Source organism: Mizuhopecten yessoensis, unplaced genomic scaffold (genome assembly GCF_002113885.1).
Source record: "Mizuhopecten yessoensis strain PY_sf001 unplaced genomic scaffold, ASM211388v2 scaffold9109, whole genome shotgun sequence".
NCBI lineage: Eukaryota > Metazoa > Mollusca > Bivalvia > Pectinida > Pectinidae > Mizuhopecten > Mizuhopecten yessoensis.
In genome coordinates this window covers 2,132,106-2,153,252 of record NW_018407883.1, presented here as the reverse complement: position 1 = coordinate 2,153,252, position 21,147 = coordinate 2,132,106, and the positions used below count along the sequence as shown (strand labels likewise).

The following is a 21,147-nucleotide window of genomic DNA, read 5'->3' as shown; positions in this document are numbered from 1 at the left end:
TTTTTGCGTTTCGTTTGAATTGTTCTCGGCAAATTATGTGTCCCAGATTGCGGATGTAATAAAGTGATAAAGAAGTTATCTTCAGTTTGTAACATTATTTGATCTACTCATTTTGAGGACAGTCAAAGAGTATACCGAAATGTCAACATAATCGAAGTTCGAATTTAAAATCATAAAACTAAGGTCACATATGAACAAAGGGGAAATAATTAAAGAGCCTTTTGCAAAAAAAAGTGCAAGGAGAAAAAGACCAAATGTTCCATACAACACCCGTCATTGTGAATAAATTCAAATCCAAGTATTGCAGGGTACTGACATAGAAACAACAGCTACATTAATACACATAATACATCGACTTTCAAATGATACAATGAAATAGCCAATTGATTCATGACTACGATTACTGTTTATTTGCCCGATCCACTTCCGGAGATGATTTTATTTAAATGGTGTGCGATTGTACTCATAACCTTATATGACCTATGGGTTGCCATTGTATCATGACTGACAGCGTTATCTTGTGGTATATATAGTTGGTGATGTACTTGCTTGTACGTTGAGGCTGTCTTCTTATGATGCTTTCTACTGTTACGTTATTTCGCAGACTTTGAGTCATAATACTCTTCAGTCTTGACTCTCTGCTATTTATTTGCTCGTTTGTTTTGACGCTGTCTGGCATTTTGAACTGATGTGGTTTAGTTGTTGTATACTTTGTCCTTGTGACATGAAGCTGGTGTCGCTTTGACCTGAAGCTGGGACTTTTTTTTAGGGTAAAAACAAACATGATAACTGGGCACCTCTAACGGATCAACCAAAGGAAATGCGGAGGAAATTAGAAATTTTATGATAAATACGTTTTGTATTCAATGATGTCAGAACAAGCGTATATTCCTTTTATAACGTATAGGTTTTGTATATTATATATCTTATAGATGTTTTTATTCTGAAACACATATGTTTGTCAATAATATGGAAATCCTTGTTTGTTTTTACATAGCATGCTTTGTATCCGACAATTTTGAAGCATAGGTTTGTTTATCTTTTTATTGTATAACGAACATACATGTGAGTGTACTCTTTAACATATTCTTTGGTACTTTATTATGTACATTTTTTGTTTTTATATATTTGTATTCTTTGATATAAAATTATGTATTCAACAACGTGTGATTTGTATTCTATAATGCATATATGTTCATTCTATAATGTATGGCTTTATATTCTATGTCGTAAACATGTTTATTCTTAAATATATACACTTGTATAATGTAAAAGAACTTATTTCAGCAGTTTCTTTGAGCGTATTATTCAATCATAACAGATTAGCACACTCAGAAGTAGGCCCACTCACCATATATGCTATAGGAAAGAAACGTCAATCGGTGCAACCACAATGCCGTTAAAATTAGAATACTTCTGAAATAAATACGTTAACAGTATTACTTACAAAGGATATATGTTTATCCTATAGTAATGTAATGCTAAATATTAATAAGTTACACTCTTCATGATAGCTTTATTTACAGGATAGTCGTAAGTAATTAAACTTATTCGACAGTCATTCAATAAATAAGGTCACTAATGTCAGGAATCACATGACTGGTGTATATTCCGTTTGATCTTTCTGTTACAATCCTTCAGAGTATACCCCTTAACAGAAACGCACTTTCGCATCCGCGCTATCCATGACATAAAAGCAGCGAGGTAGTCTCCCCTTGGTATACTAGCGAGACACTAGAAGATTGCACTACCCAGAGTACTCCTAGGGTCATCTAGTTTCCCAGGGATCCTTGTCTTTATAAGAGGAAACAGGAAAAACGTCACAGAAACTTAGATCTGGTGAAATGGGTGGGTGGTCAATCTGTACCTCGTACCTTGCTTTAAATACACATGTAAAATATTGCTTTTGTGGGGTACAGTACTGTTGTGAATTAGCTTGATACCATTCAATCTTTTTCATGTAGCATCTTTGAACAGACTTCAGTTCTTTGTCTCTGTAAAAACTTTGATAGTTTACTTTTTCGCACGATATCTGAACCAAAGGCCCGCTAAAGTTGAAAAAAGGCATACAAAACATTCCCCGCCTTTTTTACGTCTTGCCAATCACTGGTCTTTTTTTTTTATATTTGGACAACCATTGCTTGCTGTTAATGAATCTCTGGGGTTCCAAGTAATATACACAGGTCTCTTACCGGGTAGCTTTCATGAGTCACAACTAACATATGTTATCAGTATTTAAAAAAAAAAAACTTTTTTGCACGTTCATTATTCTTTAAATGCTTCTGCAGTCTGTAAATGCGCTATTCTATTGTATTGCACGTTCGTACGGGAGCTGTGTGGTGACAGCAGTTATTGAATGACCTTCTTATTATATAGTATGAATGGTACATAGTCATTGGTATGTAAGACTTTGATTTGAATGAATGAGTATGTAACAGTATATTTGAATGGCGAACGAACATCCTGCGATATAAAGATACATATTGTACATATGTTGACACAAGGGACTCAAATCTGCCAGATTCCATTGCTAGGAAATAAATGATAAAGAAAGAAAAAATCACGTTCTTTGTAATATGCATACATTGACAATGACAAATATAATGTACAAACTTGTTCTTATAAGCATCATTTATTAACAAAAACAAAAATCATAACAACACATAAATTACACGCAGATAGGAGACGAGTCGTCCAACTGACGAAACCACATCAGCTTGGACGTTTTGTCTCCAATCTGCGATAATCAATCCTTATCTACGTATATTAAAGTGGCAATGGAAGTTTCCTTGACATAATCAGTACAGACCTAATGTAGATTTACAACAGTTAAGTTATAGTTATTGCTCCTTAGTTTCGGTATAGTGTGTCATTTCCTTGGGAACCCTGTTCCAAGGTTGTTCTGATCCTTTGCCAAATATGAGAAACGAGACAAGTCCAAATAAATACAGAGCCATGGATATGTAGAAAACTATCTCCCATCTCGCCATGGTTTCCTGTCAATAACAGCAAAACAAAACTATTTATTCAAAATGTGTATGTGCATTTGATATTTGATGGTGTCGTCAGTAATAAAAAATATATTTCACGATTGTGGCTAATATTTTGATATTTTACACGAGTGCGCAGCACGAGTGAAAACGATCAAAATATTAGCCACACGAGTGAAATATATTTGTTATTACTGAAGACACCATTACATTTTCTATTTATTACATTTTTAAAGCATAAAACATGAAATTAGTAATGCATTATAAAAGGGCGGTTATTAGGAGCGTAATTATTAGCGCCATATCCTAATGACGTCACACTTGACAACAAGGCTGCGCACCATTTTGAATGGGATACTCAACACAATTCTGAATGCAGTGAATAGAAGATACCGTTATGATTGGTCAATATCAAAAAGTGATATTTTCACACTGTCAAAATATCACTTTTGATATTAGTCACTGTGTGAAAGATATTAGTTTTATCAAGTTGATAGAATCCGATATTTCACTGGCAAAATGTAATAAATTGTTTTTTTATGTGCTTCTTGTAACTGTTTAATGTTTGTAAATGTATCTTGATGGAGATTATTGCATCAGAAAATTTACAAACAACATAGTCTAGACGGTCGCTTTAACTTCGTTAATTTAACATATTTTCATCTTTTCATCTGGGATAATATATTTTCCCATTTAGAAAGGTATTTTCTCAAAACAAAACCGCCTTTAGGCGCCAGGTGACGTCCTGAACCCGAAAGGGTATCCGCACAAAAGTGATTAACATAAGAAATTAGTCCGTTTTAAAGAATCAAAATAAAGTTACAAAAAAAATATTGTGAGGATGACAACACCATTTTAAGCGTAACTGTGCGTGTGGAGAAGCCAATGGCTGTACAATTGTATCTGAAATATTGTCCTACATAGTGTTGAGGTTTATGTTATTCATCCGAGTAAATTTTCTATTTGTTTACATTTGTCATAACCGAGGACCTTGCGATTGAGGATCATTGAGTCCATCAGTCATTTTGAAAATACGGTGTTCAGCTGACTTTTAATGGGTGGAGAAATATATAAGGTAGAAGTATATAGATGACAAACAGCTTATCGCACAATGTTTTCAGGGTCTTGATGCTCGATTGATTTTTATCGCTATCACGTGCTTAAAGTATCGAGTCCACCTGCGGTAACCTCTCGATTGTATCCACGTGCACGCGATGAGAAAATTGTTCTCACGACAAACCCTGAACACAACGTTTTACTTGAAACACAAATAATGTGCAATTTTTAAGAAACCCGTCAAGTGGTTATTTGTAGATATGTAATTTAAAACAATGATCAATAGTAGGTTCGAAAAACAAAATCATGTTTATACTTTATGTTAGCTAAAACATGAAGTATATTGACCCAAATAACTAAGATAGTAAGAACTACTGTAGTTATATTTGTGATATGAAATGTATCAACCAATCAGAATAATTTCAACAGATTAAGGCAAGTGGAATATGTGACAATTTATTGATATTTGATTTTCTGAACGTAATATCTGTGTTCCAGATCTTGTTTTAAAATTTGACGCAGAAATTATGTAATATCTTTTAATGACGTGTTGTAGTGAGTCTGAGGTCAAAAATGAAACTTGACTCATCCATTGTGAACTAATGTTATAAACGTGAATAGTCTCAATAACTAACCTGATTATTTGTGATAAGGCCAACAGCGTAAGGCGCTATTATCCCTGGCATATTCCCGAAGAAATTGGAGATTCCAGAAAGTGTACCTGTGAATATAAAACGTGCATTTTTGCATATATTACAGTAGAAGTACATAAATTATGGATATGTAAAATTATTTTATATCTTTCCATGATTTTTAGGTTAAATATATAGAACAGCAGTTTTTTTTCTGTTTCAGCACTTCTTTTTTATTTTTTGTTCTGTTTTCATTGATTGGTTTATTTTTATCTATTTTTTTATTTTTTTTAATAAATTATCAAATCATCGCAATAATCTCAAAAAAACCCAAATAGCAGTATTTTCAAAGTAATTGATTAATATTGTTACATGTTTTGGTGCAGGCTTAGCTTGAATTATTGAGATATCTCCTGTATATGAAAAAATGATAATAATTCTAGGTTCTTATATACCGCTTTATCACAACCTAGGTCTTAGGTCGTCTCAAAGTGGTTCACAAATTATTATCCGTGGTTATAGGGCCTTTGCAACCAGCGAATAGCATTCTCAACTCACTGGGGAGCATTCAGCCGTAGCTGCCATTTCGTCGCTTACAGCTAGCATTCAACAATTCTAGCACTGCCCAACCACGTACTTATTTACGGCTCCGTAGGCTGGAACAAGCGGAGTGAAGTATCTTGTCTAAAGATACAACATAGTGCCGTGACGTGACGTGACTCGAGCCCGTAACCCTTCGGTCACGAGCCCGGCGTCCTACCACTAAACTACCGCTCCTCCAGTATATTGCTCTAGAGATTGTGGGGGTAGACTTGATCGACCTTCAGAATGCGATTGTAAATTTCGACTAATGGAGAAAATCCTGCACTTCTAATTGAAAGGACGAACGTAATTTCAGCTCTTGAATTAGAACTTGTGTAGTGAATTTGTTGTTGCTTTGTAAATGCATTGCACGGAATATCTTGAGCAGAATAGAAAATATAATTGTAAAATCTGGATAAATCTGACATATAATAACCCATCGAAACAGCAGTATCGCAGAAACAATGATCTGATAGAAATAATACAATGAACTCCAATAACTGTAATATTTGTATGACATTGAATCTGAAAAAATATTGCAAATAATTTCAGAACGAATGCAATTTTTCTTTAAAGTAAGTCATTTCTTTCAAATATTGCAATCGGGATGACCAAACCAGTAACATGTATGGTGTTTTAAAGAGGCCTTACCAAAAATATTCCTTGTAAAAAACCATTGTATTATATGTTAGATATGTTTTTTAGAAACAGATTTGAAAATAGCCTTGAATATTCTTTAATGGAAAAACAACTGTCTAAGAACATTGATAGCCGTCACAAGTCATCGTCAAAAACGGTCGGCCGGGTGGCGCAGTGGATAACGCACTCGCCTTTCACCAAGACAATCGGGGTTCGATTCCCAGATCGGAGGTGAAAAGGTATTGGTTCAACTGCCAAACCACATAGGTATTTTGGCATGGTACTATGGTTTTCCTCCACATTTAAACCCAAGAAGTTCAGGCCCTGTTTGGTCAAAGTTGGTTACCTAGAATCAGCGGTTTGTGAAAAGTTGAAAATACTGTTAAAAAGCACACTAATCCTAGTTGTTTCATCCAAGCTATTAGATGTTCTTATTGTTTGTGTGTTCATATCTTAAACATTTTCCTAGCCACTGGCTATCTCATATCAACCTTCGAGTAACCGAGGCATGTGCGCTAACATCCAAACCAACAAGAGAAGATGGTTAAGATAAGTTTATATAACGTGTTTCATAATTGTTGTACGAGTACGTTGCCACGTTATATTGAATTTATAAAACGAGTTCAATAATTTGAAGGCTCGAGTTATATTAATTTATTGAGCCAGCTTAATAAATACAATATGACATGTACACACATTAGAGAGTATATTTATCACATAGCATTCATAAGTTGAAAAATTAACTTCAAACACGATTACGTGTTATCAGCTGACTATTTTAAAGTCAAAACCAAATTACTCTGCATAGTATTGTCGTTCCTCACAGTACAAAGTAGTTCCAGATTTGTTTTAAATAATGAACAGTTTTAAATGCAACGAAACTAATAATGACAAAATAATAGTAATGGAATCATGTGGTAAGAAAACAAAGGTAGTCCTGTAGAGGCGTAGGAATAAGTTTCCACGGTTTTGACCAACCGCAGCATCTTTAGGTTTTATTATAGGTTTGTAATTCCATATTTATGGCATGCCCGTATGACACAGTAAAATAGGTCAGTTATGTGATAAATATAGTTTATCTATTACTCGGGTATATACAAATAGCCTTTGGGATCATCATTACATAGACTAGTTGGATGATCTGATATATCATACAACTTAAAGTGGGGAAATACAAATTTAGCCATGATTACTATAAGATATCTTTAAAGAGAGATACATTGAACACATTTTATTTGAAAATGGGTACAATACATTGGCTTGAAACTTTATTGATAAAGCAAAGTGATATGAAACAAAACATTTGTTTCCCAATCCATTATATGCAAGGTGATTTTTTTAAATAATACGAATACCACCATACAAACTACAAAATGGCAATTATTCTGAAAAACAATCTCTTAAGTCTCTTTAAAAAAACTAAGATCCTGAAGATATATACAAAAACCGGCATTATCTTGTAAACTGTGCTACATATCTATCCTAAATCACCTGCATAGTTATGGCCTATGTCGTATATGTTTGAGCTAAGGCCTGTCACGGAAACTCCCAGCATTCCGTTCCCGGCCACAATAAGTAATACGACAACCACGTTGTTACATCCGGCAAGAGTGATGAACGGAAGCACTACGGCGGCCGCCGACAGTCCTGGAAAATAATTATTAATCACGACGTCAACTTACTTGTTTTGTCAGGGTATTTCAATAATACAGGTCTGAGTTTACATCTCCCCAATATAGTTCACCCTTTCCCATCAGACCTGACTCAACACAGTCCGAATTAAAACTCGGATTAAAGTTTAAAAAGCATTGCCAAGTTCACTCATCCGGGTCAAGTTTAAGCTTCTGGGCCAGAGTTCATTCATTCAGTTAATTTCAGGGCCTCTATTCATGAAAACGTTCTCATGCTCAAGCATGGATTATGTGCTCAAGCCAGCTTTCTTGTAACTCACCTTAATCATGTCAACGATCAGAAAGTCAATTGTTAATATTGAAAACAGTATTTAGCGTCGTGTCTCTCAATTTCTTTTCGAAAACGTTGACAAAATGATATTTAAAAAAAGAGTATATAACCGAAAGTAATTAGGCTTGAGCATGAGAAAGGTTTCAAGAATACAGGCTCACCAGAACAATTTTACTTGGCATTAACGTCATGTTTAGTAAACGGTACACTCATTACAAAGAACCTTAGTCTGCTATCAAAATAAGGACAATGTGAAATTGGAAAATGACCTACTAGCATTATGATTTGTTAATTGTATGACTGTACATTTTGCGCTACGTTATCAGAAAGAAAAAATCTTGGTTTCGTTTTTTCTATTCATGTATTTATTTATTTTTATTTCGAAATATTATTTAAGATTGCTTTCAATTATTCGAGTTTCATAACTAAAATATCAAAGATTTGTATCCTCTTTATCGAATTACAAGTTAATTAATTAAAAATCCCTATGGACCAAAACGTGAAATGTACAGTTACTAAGTAAGAATCCAATCAATGAAAAATAGCTTAATCTATGTATCAAACATTAAAATTTACCAATTAAAGTTGTGAGTTTTCGGACGGCTACTGTCGACAGGTACCCTTTTTGACGTAGGTAGTCTGATATCCAGCTTGTGATGAGTCCTAATATAAGGTTGACGAGATCAGGAAGTGCAACCAATAGGCCATCCTATACCATTTAATTATAACGAAAACAATATTGGTGTCATTAGAAAAAGTGTCAAAATGTTTCTTTCTTTACTTTATCAACTTTATGTGGATGTGTTGAAATATGAATATAATAATTACATATATACGTTTGATATTCCAATATTACTATAAGGAATATGATTACATTTAAAAAAAACAAATGATGTAAACATATTTCCGCTTTCATTTAGAGAAAAAAAAATTGAAAGGTAAAAACAATTGAAATATATCTGACTGTAAAAGTAAAGCACTTTCCACTTTGATAGCGAGAGAAGATTTTTGATATAATTTTGGATGTTTAGATCGTGTTTCGATGTTTGTGAGATAAGATATTTTGCAAATTTCTGGATGTAAAGTATTTTCACTTTGAGTAAGAGTCATTTAGAAGGTATCCATTTTTGTTACATATTTTACTGTTAAGGTAAAGATATGTTATGTTTAATTGCGAGAGGTGATACTTACATGTAACAGGTGTTTTACATTGTAAGATATGAAGAATATGTCTGAGAGAAACGGTGTGGATTAAAATTAAACTTCATTCCACACGTGTGATACATAGCAGGTGTATCGGCATAAAAGAAAATTTTGTTTAGCTTTTAAACCATTTTGATACATTTTTGCTGTAAATAGCATTGACTTGATTTACGCACAATCATTTAAATCTATTTAAAATAAATAATGTTTATAGTATGTTATATTTAAATACTGTTCCAAGAGTTTTTGATGTTACTGTCTTCTATTGGGAGTATGCTATTTATTATCTAGTATATTTAGTCGACATAGTTCTATGATATGGACACTGGTTTACCAGGATGACCATGAACGTAGGTCATTGTAATTAATTATTGATCACAACTAACAACCTTTAGTTACCTATGTAACTTACAAAATACAAACGATATTTAATATCATTGATGAAAACAATCCTACTTTTCCGATAGCAACTTCCTATATTTATCTTATAGATCTAGAAAGGTGGTTAAATGCCTTTGTAGAAGGTCAACAACAATGACAATTCATTAGTATTGCACCTAGAGATCAAAGGTTTTAACTTACCTGTGCGATATCGTATTTCTGTATTTTGTTCATATATGTAGGAAGTGACGTCAGCGTGACAAAATACCCCCATGACGTCGTAAAGTTAAGAACGACTACTGCCCACACCGCTGATGACGTCAGTATAGCTCGCCATGGTACGATGTAATCCTACCGGAATAACAAAAACATATTATTTTTATCGAAACAGCAAATGAGCTAAATGACATACAATTATCTTCCTGTACTAGGACAAAAAGGCTCACCCGAGATACACAAACATGGCAGATCTTCAAATTTATTGTTTGGAACTAGCAGACCTTGGGAATAAACGATATAAACATAAAATTATAAGTGATTTTTATGAGAATGCAATATAAATGAAATATGAAATAGAATAGTATTCAACCTTGCATCGGACATCCGACCCCGGGCTACACAGTCCGCGGTACTACCATTCGCGCTAAAAGGATACATTCCCTCTCGTGCGAAACGATGTGGCGACTTAACTGCAATTTACAATTAAAGTCTACACCATTTTATTGATAACAATTTCCCATTTACATATTTAAATCCTTTCACCATATCATTGTCTGTGATAGGAGTAGTTTTATATGTACGGTACTGCTACATGTGAAAAGGTCACTTCTTAGGTCGGCCTATCTGTTTTACGTCCAAGTTTTAATACATTTCAAACCGTGACGAAGTTACGACCTTATTATTTTTCGCTATGCTTTTTCCCCACGGTATATATTTGAGTTTATTTAATAGTAACAGGAAAATGCACATGGTATTAGGCTGTTCCATCATCTAACCATTACTGAGAGTCTTAATTTGAATGGGATTCTTATGTAGTTATTTTTTTAGAAAAAAATAAAAATAAAAGCATAAGTATTAAACTTTTTTCCAATATAGGGTGATACTAAAATGTCTTTGACAGTGTTAGTAACGTTGATGTCGTACTTTACTTGACATTTTCACTGCTGTCGTAGCTCCGGTTGTACTTTGAATATAATCCCGCTCCGCTTTGGATATTGTGGGATGCTGCACGGGAGTGTTGTGTACTAAAAACTGCCAAAATAAATACCAAACGCACGCCAGCCCGCCTGGAACATAAAATGTATGAAATATTAAAAGCCCACACTGATTAAAAAGTGTATTTGTTTTACATGTAGTTTTATTTGTATTGAAGGAGTACGTTGAATAATTTGATATGCTACATGCTACATATGCTGTATGAAATAATGAAATAATGCTCACCAAATATGTAGAAGCCGGACGGCCATCCACCCATCGATTCAGATGTAGACAAATAACCCACTATTGGTAGACATACAGTATTTCCTAGACTGCAACCTGTGACGTTTTGACACAAACACCAACGTTAATCATGATATAAACTTTACAAAAAAGCATATCAAATATGGACATGGATATTTCGGTCCATTGCTATATTGATATACTGTATACCAGGAAGTTTTCGCTGCAGTTGACTTTTCGCCTTTTTCAACCTCTCGAATGAGGGCAAATTTATAATCACAGCAAACGTTTGTAAACAGCATAATATACATATTAATTAAATGTGAAGTGCGAATTAACATAAGGCGAAATTATATTTTACCGCAAAAGAGCGAAAATTTTACTGGGTAAAAATGTCCTGGTATACAGTGAACATATCCACCAGCAGTGTCTACTATATTTATACCTTTGTATCTGGAAGGATGAAAGTAACAAACACCTGTGACTGAACCTTCAACAGTTGGTAAAAGATGCAATAGGCCAAAATGTGTTACACTGTGCCTTATAGCTGTTTCACTCTTCTAGGAGGAAAAGGTAGTGCAGGCATCGGCTAACAACCACATTCACTAAGATTACCCAATACATATTACTCTGCTCTTAACATTTTTAAATGGATATTTTCATTGGTGAATAATAAAATTTCATCCAATTTAAAAAGATAACCCTTCATTATAGGTATGCGTAATATATCAGCATGCTATTTGTTTCCCTTTGGTATTTCTCACTTTAACATAACCTAATCCATGCTGATTTTTCCATAAGTATCCCTCATTACGAAGACAAGCTCAGATATCTTTTTTCATGTATCTTAAATATTCTTCACTAACAAAAAGTCTGAATATTATTTTACACTCTTAAAGTATTCCTCTTTGAAAACAATCTCAGAATTGTTAATACAGATATTGTTCTTTAAAAGGTTTAGGCCCCCGTAATTATCTAAACAACCTTCAAATTGTTTAGTTATTATATATTTTTTCTAAGTTACGAGCCACAAAATGTTCGATGTGTTGCAATGTTGCTATAAGTATAGGTTTACGACAGTTCTTTGGATGTGGTTCAATATTATTTTAAGGAATAGGATCAAAACATTGGAGCGTAGCCGACACTGTACATAACTTCGATTGTGTACATTGTTATTTTTGAATTGTTTCGAAAAAAAGTGTATCTGGCGTACTGCCTTTTTACAATTTTCTATAACTTTCGGTATTTGGTAAATGGTTGACTTCGAAGATTTATCATTTACTTCAAAAATCACAGTTTTAATGTAACAGCGGAGATATCTCTCTATACAGCAGACCATTGACATAAATGCTCGCTTAATATGTTTTACCTGCAAAAATGAACATTGGAATTATGGTCCTTTCCATTTCCGGTACCCATTGTCCAAGCATGGAGGCGAGCGCTGGGAAAGTCAATCCCTTATTTTAAGAATAAATCAATATAATATTTTACTTACAATATGACACACTTTGGGACATAGTTGAACACTAAAAACTGTTTACGACTGATATTCTATAAAGAAATTATATATACTTCTTAAGACATTTATGTAATTAAAGTGATATACTTGTGTACATATATTTGTTTTAAATAAGAAGGATATTTATCCTCCTAATATAAAACATATTTTATCAATATAAAAGTTCCTATTTCTTGTACACATATTAATTATCTGTGTGAACAATGCATGCATCCGTGACAAAGTGTATTCAAAAAAGTACAAACTTGTTTATGTATGAAAGATAAAATTTGTAAGAAACTGCTCCATTTCTTGTAATTTGTTGTTGTAAAAGAAACAAAACACACTCTTTTAAGCAGAGTGTTTTCAGTGTTTTGTATTTAACAAAAAGGCGAAACTGTACATGATTCATTATGAAGTCGTTATTCAACCAATCGGGGAAGCACATTTTCAAATCTGTGCCACTGTCTCCTTTTTCAAGTTTTCACATGTTCATCTTACGTTAACTAAGAATCACGGTTTATTTTTAGCACGATCTTAGATGACCTTAGAATAACTCCCCCACAGCATGTTTTTGCTCGACGTCCCAATATCACCATTGTTCGCCTGGATACGTGGTAACTAGCGATCTAAATATTATCCATTATGTAAAGATAAGGGAGCCTTCCAAGAAGTGTCATAAGTATCGAGAAACCCTACTATCAATTTGTATGATAATTTCAATATGCTTATGCATTATGTGGAATACTACGCCAGACACTTGGCAAATCGAGAGCATGTTGAATTGGATTCCCGTTCAGAGAGTGTCAAATCCATCCGGTCCATCATTCTAAAAAAAATTAGATGATTGAAATCTAAACTGAAAACAAGACACAGGCCTGCATTTCTTGACCCGCTGTCCAAACAACAATCAATGATCTGCATGATAGGTATGTTGTTGTTTCTGCAGACAAAGCATATATATTAACACAATGTTTATCTGCAAACCCGATTACATAACCTGTTTCCAGAAAGAACTTAGCTTCTGAAATAACCCCCAAAAAATCTTTACACATTTTCGAATTTTTAGAATGACGAAATACGAGCACAATCATGTATGACAATATTTCCGAATAGCCACTAATTCTTAAAATACAGACCTGCCTCGTTTGTATTGGCTGTCAAAACTTTCAAGAGAATCCATATGAATAGCGTTTTATCGTAGGCTCTTCTAGTTGCTCAACAAAGCAATTAGCTAAACCTCACTGTTACCTGTATCATTCTCAGTACTATATAACTAGGGTCGTATTATGACACTTTAGAAGTGAAATAAATAGAATGTTGAAGAAATCCAAAGAGTTTTCGATGAATCTAGATCATCCTCTTTTGAAAATTGTTGCGTCTACCAAATCATTTGATTTTTCGACCATTCACTCTACCTTTTCTACTACCAAACAAGGAACGTATTCGTTTTCTTGTTACGAAAGCATCCTTTTTTAAGAAAAGGCGAGCCTTCATATAAATAGGAGGTTGCAAATTATTTTTGGAGCATGTTTTGTGAAAAGTACACATTGGGCCAACACGATATATACCGAGAATGATATTGTGGTTAAGAATTATTTCATGATTGACAACATCTTTGGTGAGTTTGATGACAAGTTTCCTAGCAGATTATGTATTTCTTAGGGAACAAACTGTGACCATCTTTTTGCCGATTTGGATTTGTTTTCACATGAAGGTGAATCTATCGATACGCTTATCAGGACTGGTAACAAAAAACAAGCAAAGCGGTTCAATTTCACATTCAGAGATATTGACGATGTGCTATCTTTGAATATCAAAAAATTCATAGAGCACATCGATCATAATATATACTCCAGGGCTTGGAATCAATCAAGGACACTATATACAATGTATTCTTCAGTTGCATTCCTCAATCTTAACGAACAAAATGTTCAACGGGGACAGCTTGTGACTTTCCGATCGTGATGTTTCATTTTCTTGGTAGCGATACCCCTTCTTCACCTATTTATGTTGTTTTCATGTTTCAGTTGATTCAGTACTCATAAGCTTGCTGCGAATATCTTTTCGCATACAATTTCGAATTAATCTTAAAAAGTCTAAACATTGTAGTACGGATAAATTGCAATAGATATGATAAAATGGAGATCAAGCTCAGCCATTATTTTAAGGAGTTTCCAATTGATCAATATTGAATATTATAATGATTTTTTTATGTTTTGTGCCCTTGTCCTTGGGCGCTGTGATGTTTTGTTTACCTTAACCAAAACGTCCTTAATTCACCTAAGCTGTTGATAGGACCCTTAACTCTATCCTCTCTCAAGTAATACTTACGCCAGCTAATCCCTCTAAAACTCGGGTAACTATGAGCGCAGCTGGTCCTAGTTTTGTAACCAGGGGTGTGATAATTGTCAGAATCCCTGGTATCAAGACACTCAGTCCGAAAAGTAGTTTTCCGCCAAATCGTCCTGCTAGCCAACCCCCGGGTATCTGAGTGACGACATACCCGTAGAAAAACGAGCTCAATATGAATCCCTGCGTTGCCTCATCCCAATCAAATTCTGGAGCCTGTTATACCAAAACAAAACAAAATTGAAAACAGAATGGGGCGTAGTGTCGAACGTATACATGTACAATTCATAAGGAAATTGATGCTTAATTTGATATTTGTTTTTCTTTCGCTAGAAGAACGATTCAAGTAGTATCCCAGTACTTTACTATGTGATGAAATGTGGGGAATATGTCAGTGATAAAATAGTCCTTTTGCGCTACATTAAAAAACCTCTTAATTGGGGACTTGGCCAGTGACCATATTTGTGGATTGGAACATATATTATTAAACTTGTATATAAATACTACATTCATCAGAGTGTGATAGTTCCTAATGTTATCATGAGGGTATCACTTTCACCCTATCGTCACTATTTATGTATTTTGCCGAAAGTCAATAATAAACAAAGTTTTTAAATTTGTAACAAATTATGTTTCTTCGGACCTTCATATGTGCAATGATTCGTAATGCAAACTGATGAAACGAACCGTACGCCCATTTTTTTCACTATTTTGCGCGGTCACTATTTTGCTATGTTACACACTGTCACTCGTTGCTAGGGCGTTTGAAAGCACCCTGTCATTGACTCAGTGTTAAAGTGAGTGTTAGTGTGAAATGAATGATTTGTCTCGACCGATCAGACTACAGGATTTTAAAAGAGGTATCATTCTATCAAATAACGTCTGTCTACAATGTAGAGGTCCATAGTTCAATTATTTGACGGTTTTGTTCAATTTTCCATTCAGGCATTACACAAATATAGGCGAAGTGTTCTATTAATCTTTATTTGTTATTATATTTCAGTAAGTTGGAAAAAATATGCAATGGCTTTAAATATCTAGCTTTATATTTTTTATATATCATCCCACAAAAATTAAAAATGTGATTCTGCTACCTTCTATATGACAGGTTTCCCTCACTTCCATACTAATGTACAAATACATATTTATTTCATGTATTACTTTTTATCATTTTTATTACATTTGAAAGGAGATAGTTTTAAAAACTGCAATACTTGCTGTAAACATTTGCCGTGAAATACAATGAAACATGTTTTATCTGATATCTGGTTATATACGGATTATGGGATATCTGGTTATATACGAGTTACGAGATATCTGGTTATATACGGGTTATGGAATATCTGGTTAAATACGTTTTTGTAATATCTGGTTGTATATTGATGAAACATGTACCGGCAGGCTAGTTTGAGCCTTTGGTGAACATCCATAGAACCGAAAGGGAGAATAACCGTAACAATGGCTGACTTTGAAGTCCTGAAATCAGCATAACAACTGGCCAGTTTCTTACACCTTACATAATCAAATAACTAATTGCATGCTATATTTTTGTCAGGACATTTATAAAAAATATTTAAAGATATATTTATCTTTTCATAGATATGTTTTCCCCGGGTTGAGGTGAGGATGTCTGCTGAGATCGGAATCCTTGGATTTCGAAGATGAATTTGTTTACATAGCTTACCTGATTCACTGCCTTTTTTGTTTGATTCATGCTTGGACATTCACTTCCGGTTGTCAGATTCGAATCAGATCGAATGTCCGTATGGTTTGTCATCGCAACCATAGCAACGCTAAGATTGAATCGCATGGCATAGGTGTTAAAACACCCAAAGAATGCGAGGACAGCTAGAGTGTGGCGGGCTCCGTATCCTAGCAATAATAACAAAATACGTTTTCTTATTGAAGACAGGAGTTGTTATTAAGGAAATCATCAAATATACACCCATATTAACAAATATGTATCAAAATTACAATAGACAAGGAACTGTTTATATAGTTATGGAGATAATTACTTTCCTTCTAGCGTGAATGCTAACATATATAAGTCGGTGCAAAATCACAGTATACGAAGTAGACAATTAACAATTTATTTTACTTTTCATTTGGTATATTTTTCCTACATGATAATTGTATACCCCTATACCTATTTCGGCCTCAACAATTACATACTTGTTATATTTGCTAGGTATTATCATCACAGTCATATCCGTTCCATATCTTTTCTCGATATAATAATAATCGTTGAACATAAACGCTATATATTTTACAACAATTATGAATAAGTCATTGCGAATTATTTTAATCATTCTTGTTGGCCTTGATGATGGTAGGGGAGGAAACCGGAGTACCCAGAGAAAGACACCTGATCGGGTAGGTGATACCAATCATTAATTTGCTTTTTTCTTAAATCTGCCGACTGTATTTTTCCATGTCAACGAAACGGACTTTATACCTAGAAGTTGTGAAATTGCCATTTGAATGTTATGTAATATACATGCATGTATATGTTTGTACAAAATAGTGAACTTAAATATAAAAATGTTTAAAATACTAATTTTCCTATCTATAATACAATGTTAATAACCATGCATCTTAATTAAAAGGTAAATGTATAGGTATTTGAAATATTTGTAGGTTATAATACAAAGGTTTCTTCAAATTTTAGGTTTAAATTTAAACTTAATGATAGTTTTCCTTTGCGATTTGAACATAAACTATCATTAAAATTGTAGATTTGTTTTAAATGTAATGCTAACATTATTGAAATGGTGTTTTATTAGTCAATTAGTACAAGTAATAAAACACTTCTTTTTTGAGGTTGAATGTTACAATCCATGCGTTTGTCCAGTGTTTGGATTTTTTGCAATTTAATTTTAGATCGTCTGTCTGTTTCATCAAGTTGGTATTACAAAATAGATACCGATAAGTCCAAAGGAAACAAAAGGTAAGGGGTTTTACCTTTTTCTGTTCATAGATAAAGTAATAATGCAAAGACTGAACCTTGTAGCATACCTCCATATATTGCATCATTAATTGTTCTAACTGTAACAAATTAGAACTATTATGTTTCACTTTCAGTAATTATCAGAAACTTAGATTGAACATCTAAACAGTGTACAATTTATAAAATATTTGTGTTTTCTTGAGCATTACTTATAACTCGATATTTTATAAATATTTTTTAGTGAGCAATCCATTTTACAGACGAATGTTAGACTCACACATGTGATAGCACCTTTAAAATGTCGTTATAGAGTATATCAACAATAAATTACACTGCACCAATCAGCTGTTTCGTCCATTTAGGACTCAACGCTGATGCTAGGTGCTAAACGAATAGATATCCGAAGGTTTTGTCTTACTACTGTTGCAACTGAAGGGGATGTGAATGAAACATTTTAATAATAGGAATTCCAAATGTACAGGAATGTTTGTACTGTTTGTGCTAACAAATCCGATCTTCTTCCTTGTTGATTACATTTATATTGCCTCGCTAATACATTAACAATTCAACGAAATCTTACTACTACAATTTTTTAAAGCCCTTTGTTTAACGAATTTCAAAATATTTCAGAGTAGTACGGGTAAATTTAAAATCACATAAAGATTAAAATTTGTCGGTTTATCACTAATTTTATCTATATACCCACCGAAATAAAATAATCGAAAGAGGAACTTTTTTTAAGTTGGCCTGAATTTATCAGCAATAACAAAGTGCAGTTGTTGAAATTTATATCAACTTAACGACAGACAAGCACCAAATGGTATATTGATTTGCAATAAAAAATAAATAAAAAAATCACTAAACAATGCATAACTTAACATTCTAAATTACAATTTTATCAATGGAAATACTTAAAACGTGTCGCTGTGGTTTGAATTAATTGTTTTCCTCAATAAAATCATTTAAAAAATTCTGCATTAACATGATGTTAAGCTGATGTGGGAAATCAACAATTTGACCTTAAAACTTTATATATCAAGATTTGATTATCTATTACAGATAGGAAGCCTACGGTCGAGTCTGAACCACGTAAGCATAGGCAGCTTGATTAAATATTTCAAATATTCATGAATTAGTTTTTTTCCTCAATAAGAAGATGTTTTTCTATAAACATTTGTTTCAGGTTAGTAAGTATGGGTTGTGGCAAGATTCCTGTAACACAACCAAAAAGTGTGTATATGTGATATCTCGATTACAAGTACGGCATGTACTCTGTCACCTTATTCAGGCAAACGATCAGTGGAGCGTATATACTTAAAGGTGTAAAATATGTACGAGTTGTCCACTCAAATCGAATTGTAGCTTTGTCAGGATCATCGAACAAGAGTCTTTACAATCAAATGATGTTATTAATGCAGTTAAATGTCATGACTTGATTTCAAATAGTAATTTGTTTTATATACTTGTATATAAATATCTCACACATACAAACTGTAGCAGTTAGTTATAAACGATGTTGGGCGCGTTACTGTCGAATACATATGAGCTAAACTATATAAAAATGAATTTAATTAAATACCTTTGTGAGGAGGAACATTATTTCGAGTCCCCAGACTCTTTTCATTTTCAGACGCTCCATATCGAAGAAGTTTACTCGTTTCATCGTCAGCATTGATGGACATGTTGGTCTCTACTGGTCATCATCTGACTTGTATCGTCTGCTGATCAGCCGCATGTGACTGGCTAAAACCACCTGCTATCTAAATAGGGATAAGCTGTTGATATAAATCTGAATAGGTGCATATTACAATTTTTTGGTATATAAATCGGCTTTTGAGTGACGTTATTATAAACCTTAATACGCACACAATAAAAACAGTATATAAGTCGGTTGATGAATGATATGTAGAATCTGTTATTATAAACCTCAAATACGTGCAAGCAAAACACAGTATATAAGAATGGTTATAAGTGATTGGAAGAATATGTTTTTTATAAACCTGTATACGTATAATTTAACACAGTATATTAGACGGTTGTTGAATGATAGGTAGAATCAGTTATTAAACATCTTATAACGGACACACTTAATACAGTATATTAGACGGTAGTTAAGCGATAGGGGAAAATATAAACTTTTACTTCATTCTATCGCCTTACTTTGACAACATATCATTGTAATTAAGTCCCCCAAACAAAGTTTGGGGACTTATTGTTTTTACTCCGTTTCTTATTACTATGTCCCCCAAACGAAGTTTGAGGGACATATTGCTTATTATTATGTCCCCCAAACGAAGTTTCGAAGTTTGAGGGACATATTGTTTTTGGTCCGTTTCTATCGCCGTGATCTTGTCCGGACGCAAACTCAGAGATGACTGGACAGAACTTAATGAAACTTTGCAAACTTATAGATGAGCATGGGGAGGGGTGCACATTGCGTTTTAAATTCCGATCAAATCGTTACCATAGCAACGACACGTGGCTTCTGATTGGTCAATTTTAGATATTATTCGATTTTGATGAAACTTGGTATTCAACCGCATATGTTTCGTTACCATAGCAACCTCAAATCAACCACGCGGAGGCTTCTGATTGGTCGAAATTTATATATTGTTAGATTTTAATGAAAATTAGTATATAAGGGTATTATGGGACTGCGAATTCAACCGCATAGGTTTCGTTGCCATAGGAACCACATTGAGGCTTCTGATTGGTCAATTTTAGATATTGTTTTATTTTGATGAAAATAAGTTTATAGGGGTATTTGGGGACTGTGATTTCAACCGTATAGGTTCCGTTGACATAACAACCACATGGAGGCTTCTGATTGGTCGAAATATAGACATTGTTCTATTTTGATGAAAATTGGTATATAGGGGTATTAGGGGACTGTCATAGCAACAACAGACACTTCTGATTGGTCACAATTCACAGGTATCTTGTAAGTGTACTATGGCATTCCTAACCTTTTCTGGTGCATCTTCGCGACTATGGGGGCAGTTTGGGGGACATGTGTAATGGACCCCCAATTACATTTAGCACTTGTTATTATTATTATTATTTCAATATCTTCCGCCGCGAACTTGTCCGGACGTAAACTCAGAGATGACTTGACAGAACTTAATGAAACTTTGCAAACTTATAGATGAGCATGCGTAGGGGTGCATATTGCATTTCAAATTCCGATCAAATCGCTGCCATAGCAACGACACGATGGCTTCTGATTGGTCAATCTTAAATATTATTCGATTTTGATGAACCTTGGTATATAGGGGTATTAGGCGACTGCGATTTCAACCGCATATGTTTCGTTACCACAGCAACCTCAAACCAACCACGCAGAGGCTTCTGATTGGTCGAAATTTATATATTAATAGCTTTTTCATGAAAATTGGTATATAACGGTATTAGGGGACTGCGAATTCAACCGCATAGGTTTCGTTGCCATAACAAGCACATGGAGGT

General features: G+C 33.8%; 1 protein-coding gene across 1 annotated transcript; it reads right to left on the bottom strand.

Annotated features, from left to right (window-relative positions):
* Positions 1-2,631: 2,631 nt before the first annotated feature.
* Positions 2,632-19,385, bottom strand: LOC110457388 (sialin-like). Its single transcript, XM_021508639.1, has 11 exons — positions 19,262-19,385; positions 16,420-16,607; positions 14,718-14,951; positions 12,255-12,342; positions 10,886-10,981; positions 10,589-10,731; positions 9,647-9,796; positions 8,438-8,570; positions 7,391-7,546; positions 4,682-4,767; positions 2,632-2,996 (listed from the first exon to the last, which is right to left on the bottom strand). The coding sequence occupies exons 1-11, from the start codon at positions 19,362-19,364 to the stop codon at positions 2,841-2,843; spliced, it is 1,533 nt and encodes a 510-aa protein (XP_021364314.1). The 5' UTR covers positions 19,365-19,385; the 3' UTR covers positions 2,632-2,840.
* Positions 19,386-21,147: the final 1,762 nt, after the last annotated feature.

What these genes read in the sequence shown, in the direction of transcription:
- LOC110457388 (XM_021508639.1), bottom strand. Translation starts at nt 19,364, where the DNA reads ATGTCCATCAATGCTGACGATGAAACGAGTAAACTTCTTCGATATGGA. An exon ending in TAATGTTCCTCCTCACAAAG is followed by an intron (nt 16,608 to 19,261) that starts GTATTTAATTAA and finishes TATTATTGCTAG; the next exon opens with GATACGGAGCCCGCCACACT. An exon ending in TCCAATGTTCATTTTTGCAG is followed by an intron (nt 10,982 to 12,254) that starts GTAAAACATATT and finishes AAAACGTCACAG; the next exon opens with GTTGCAGTCTAGGAAATACT.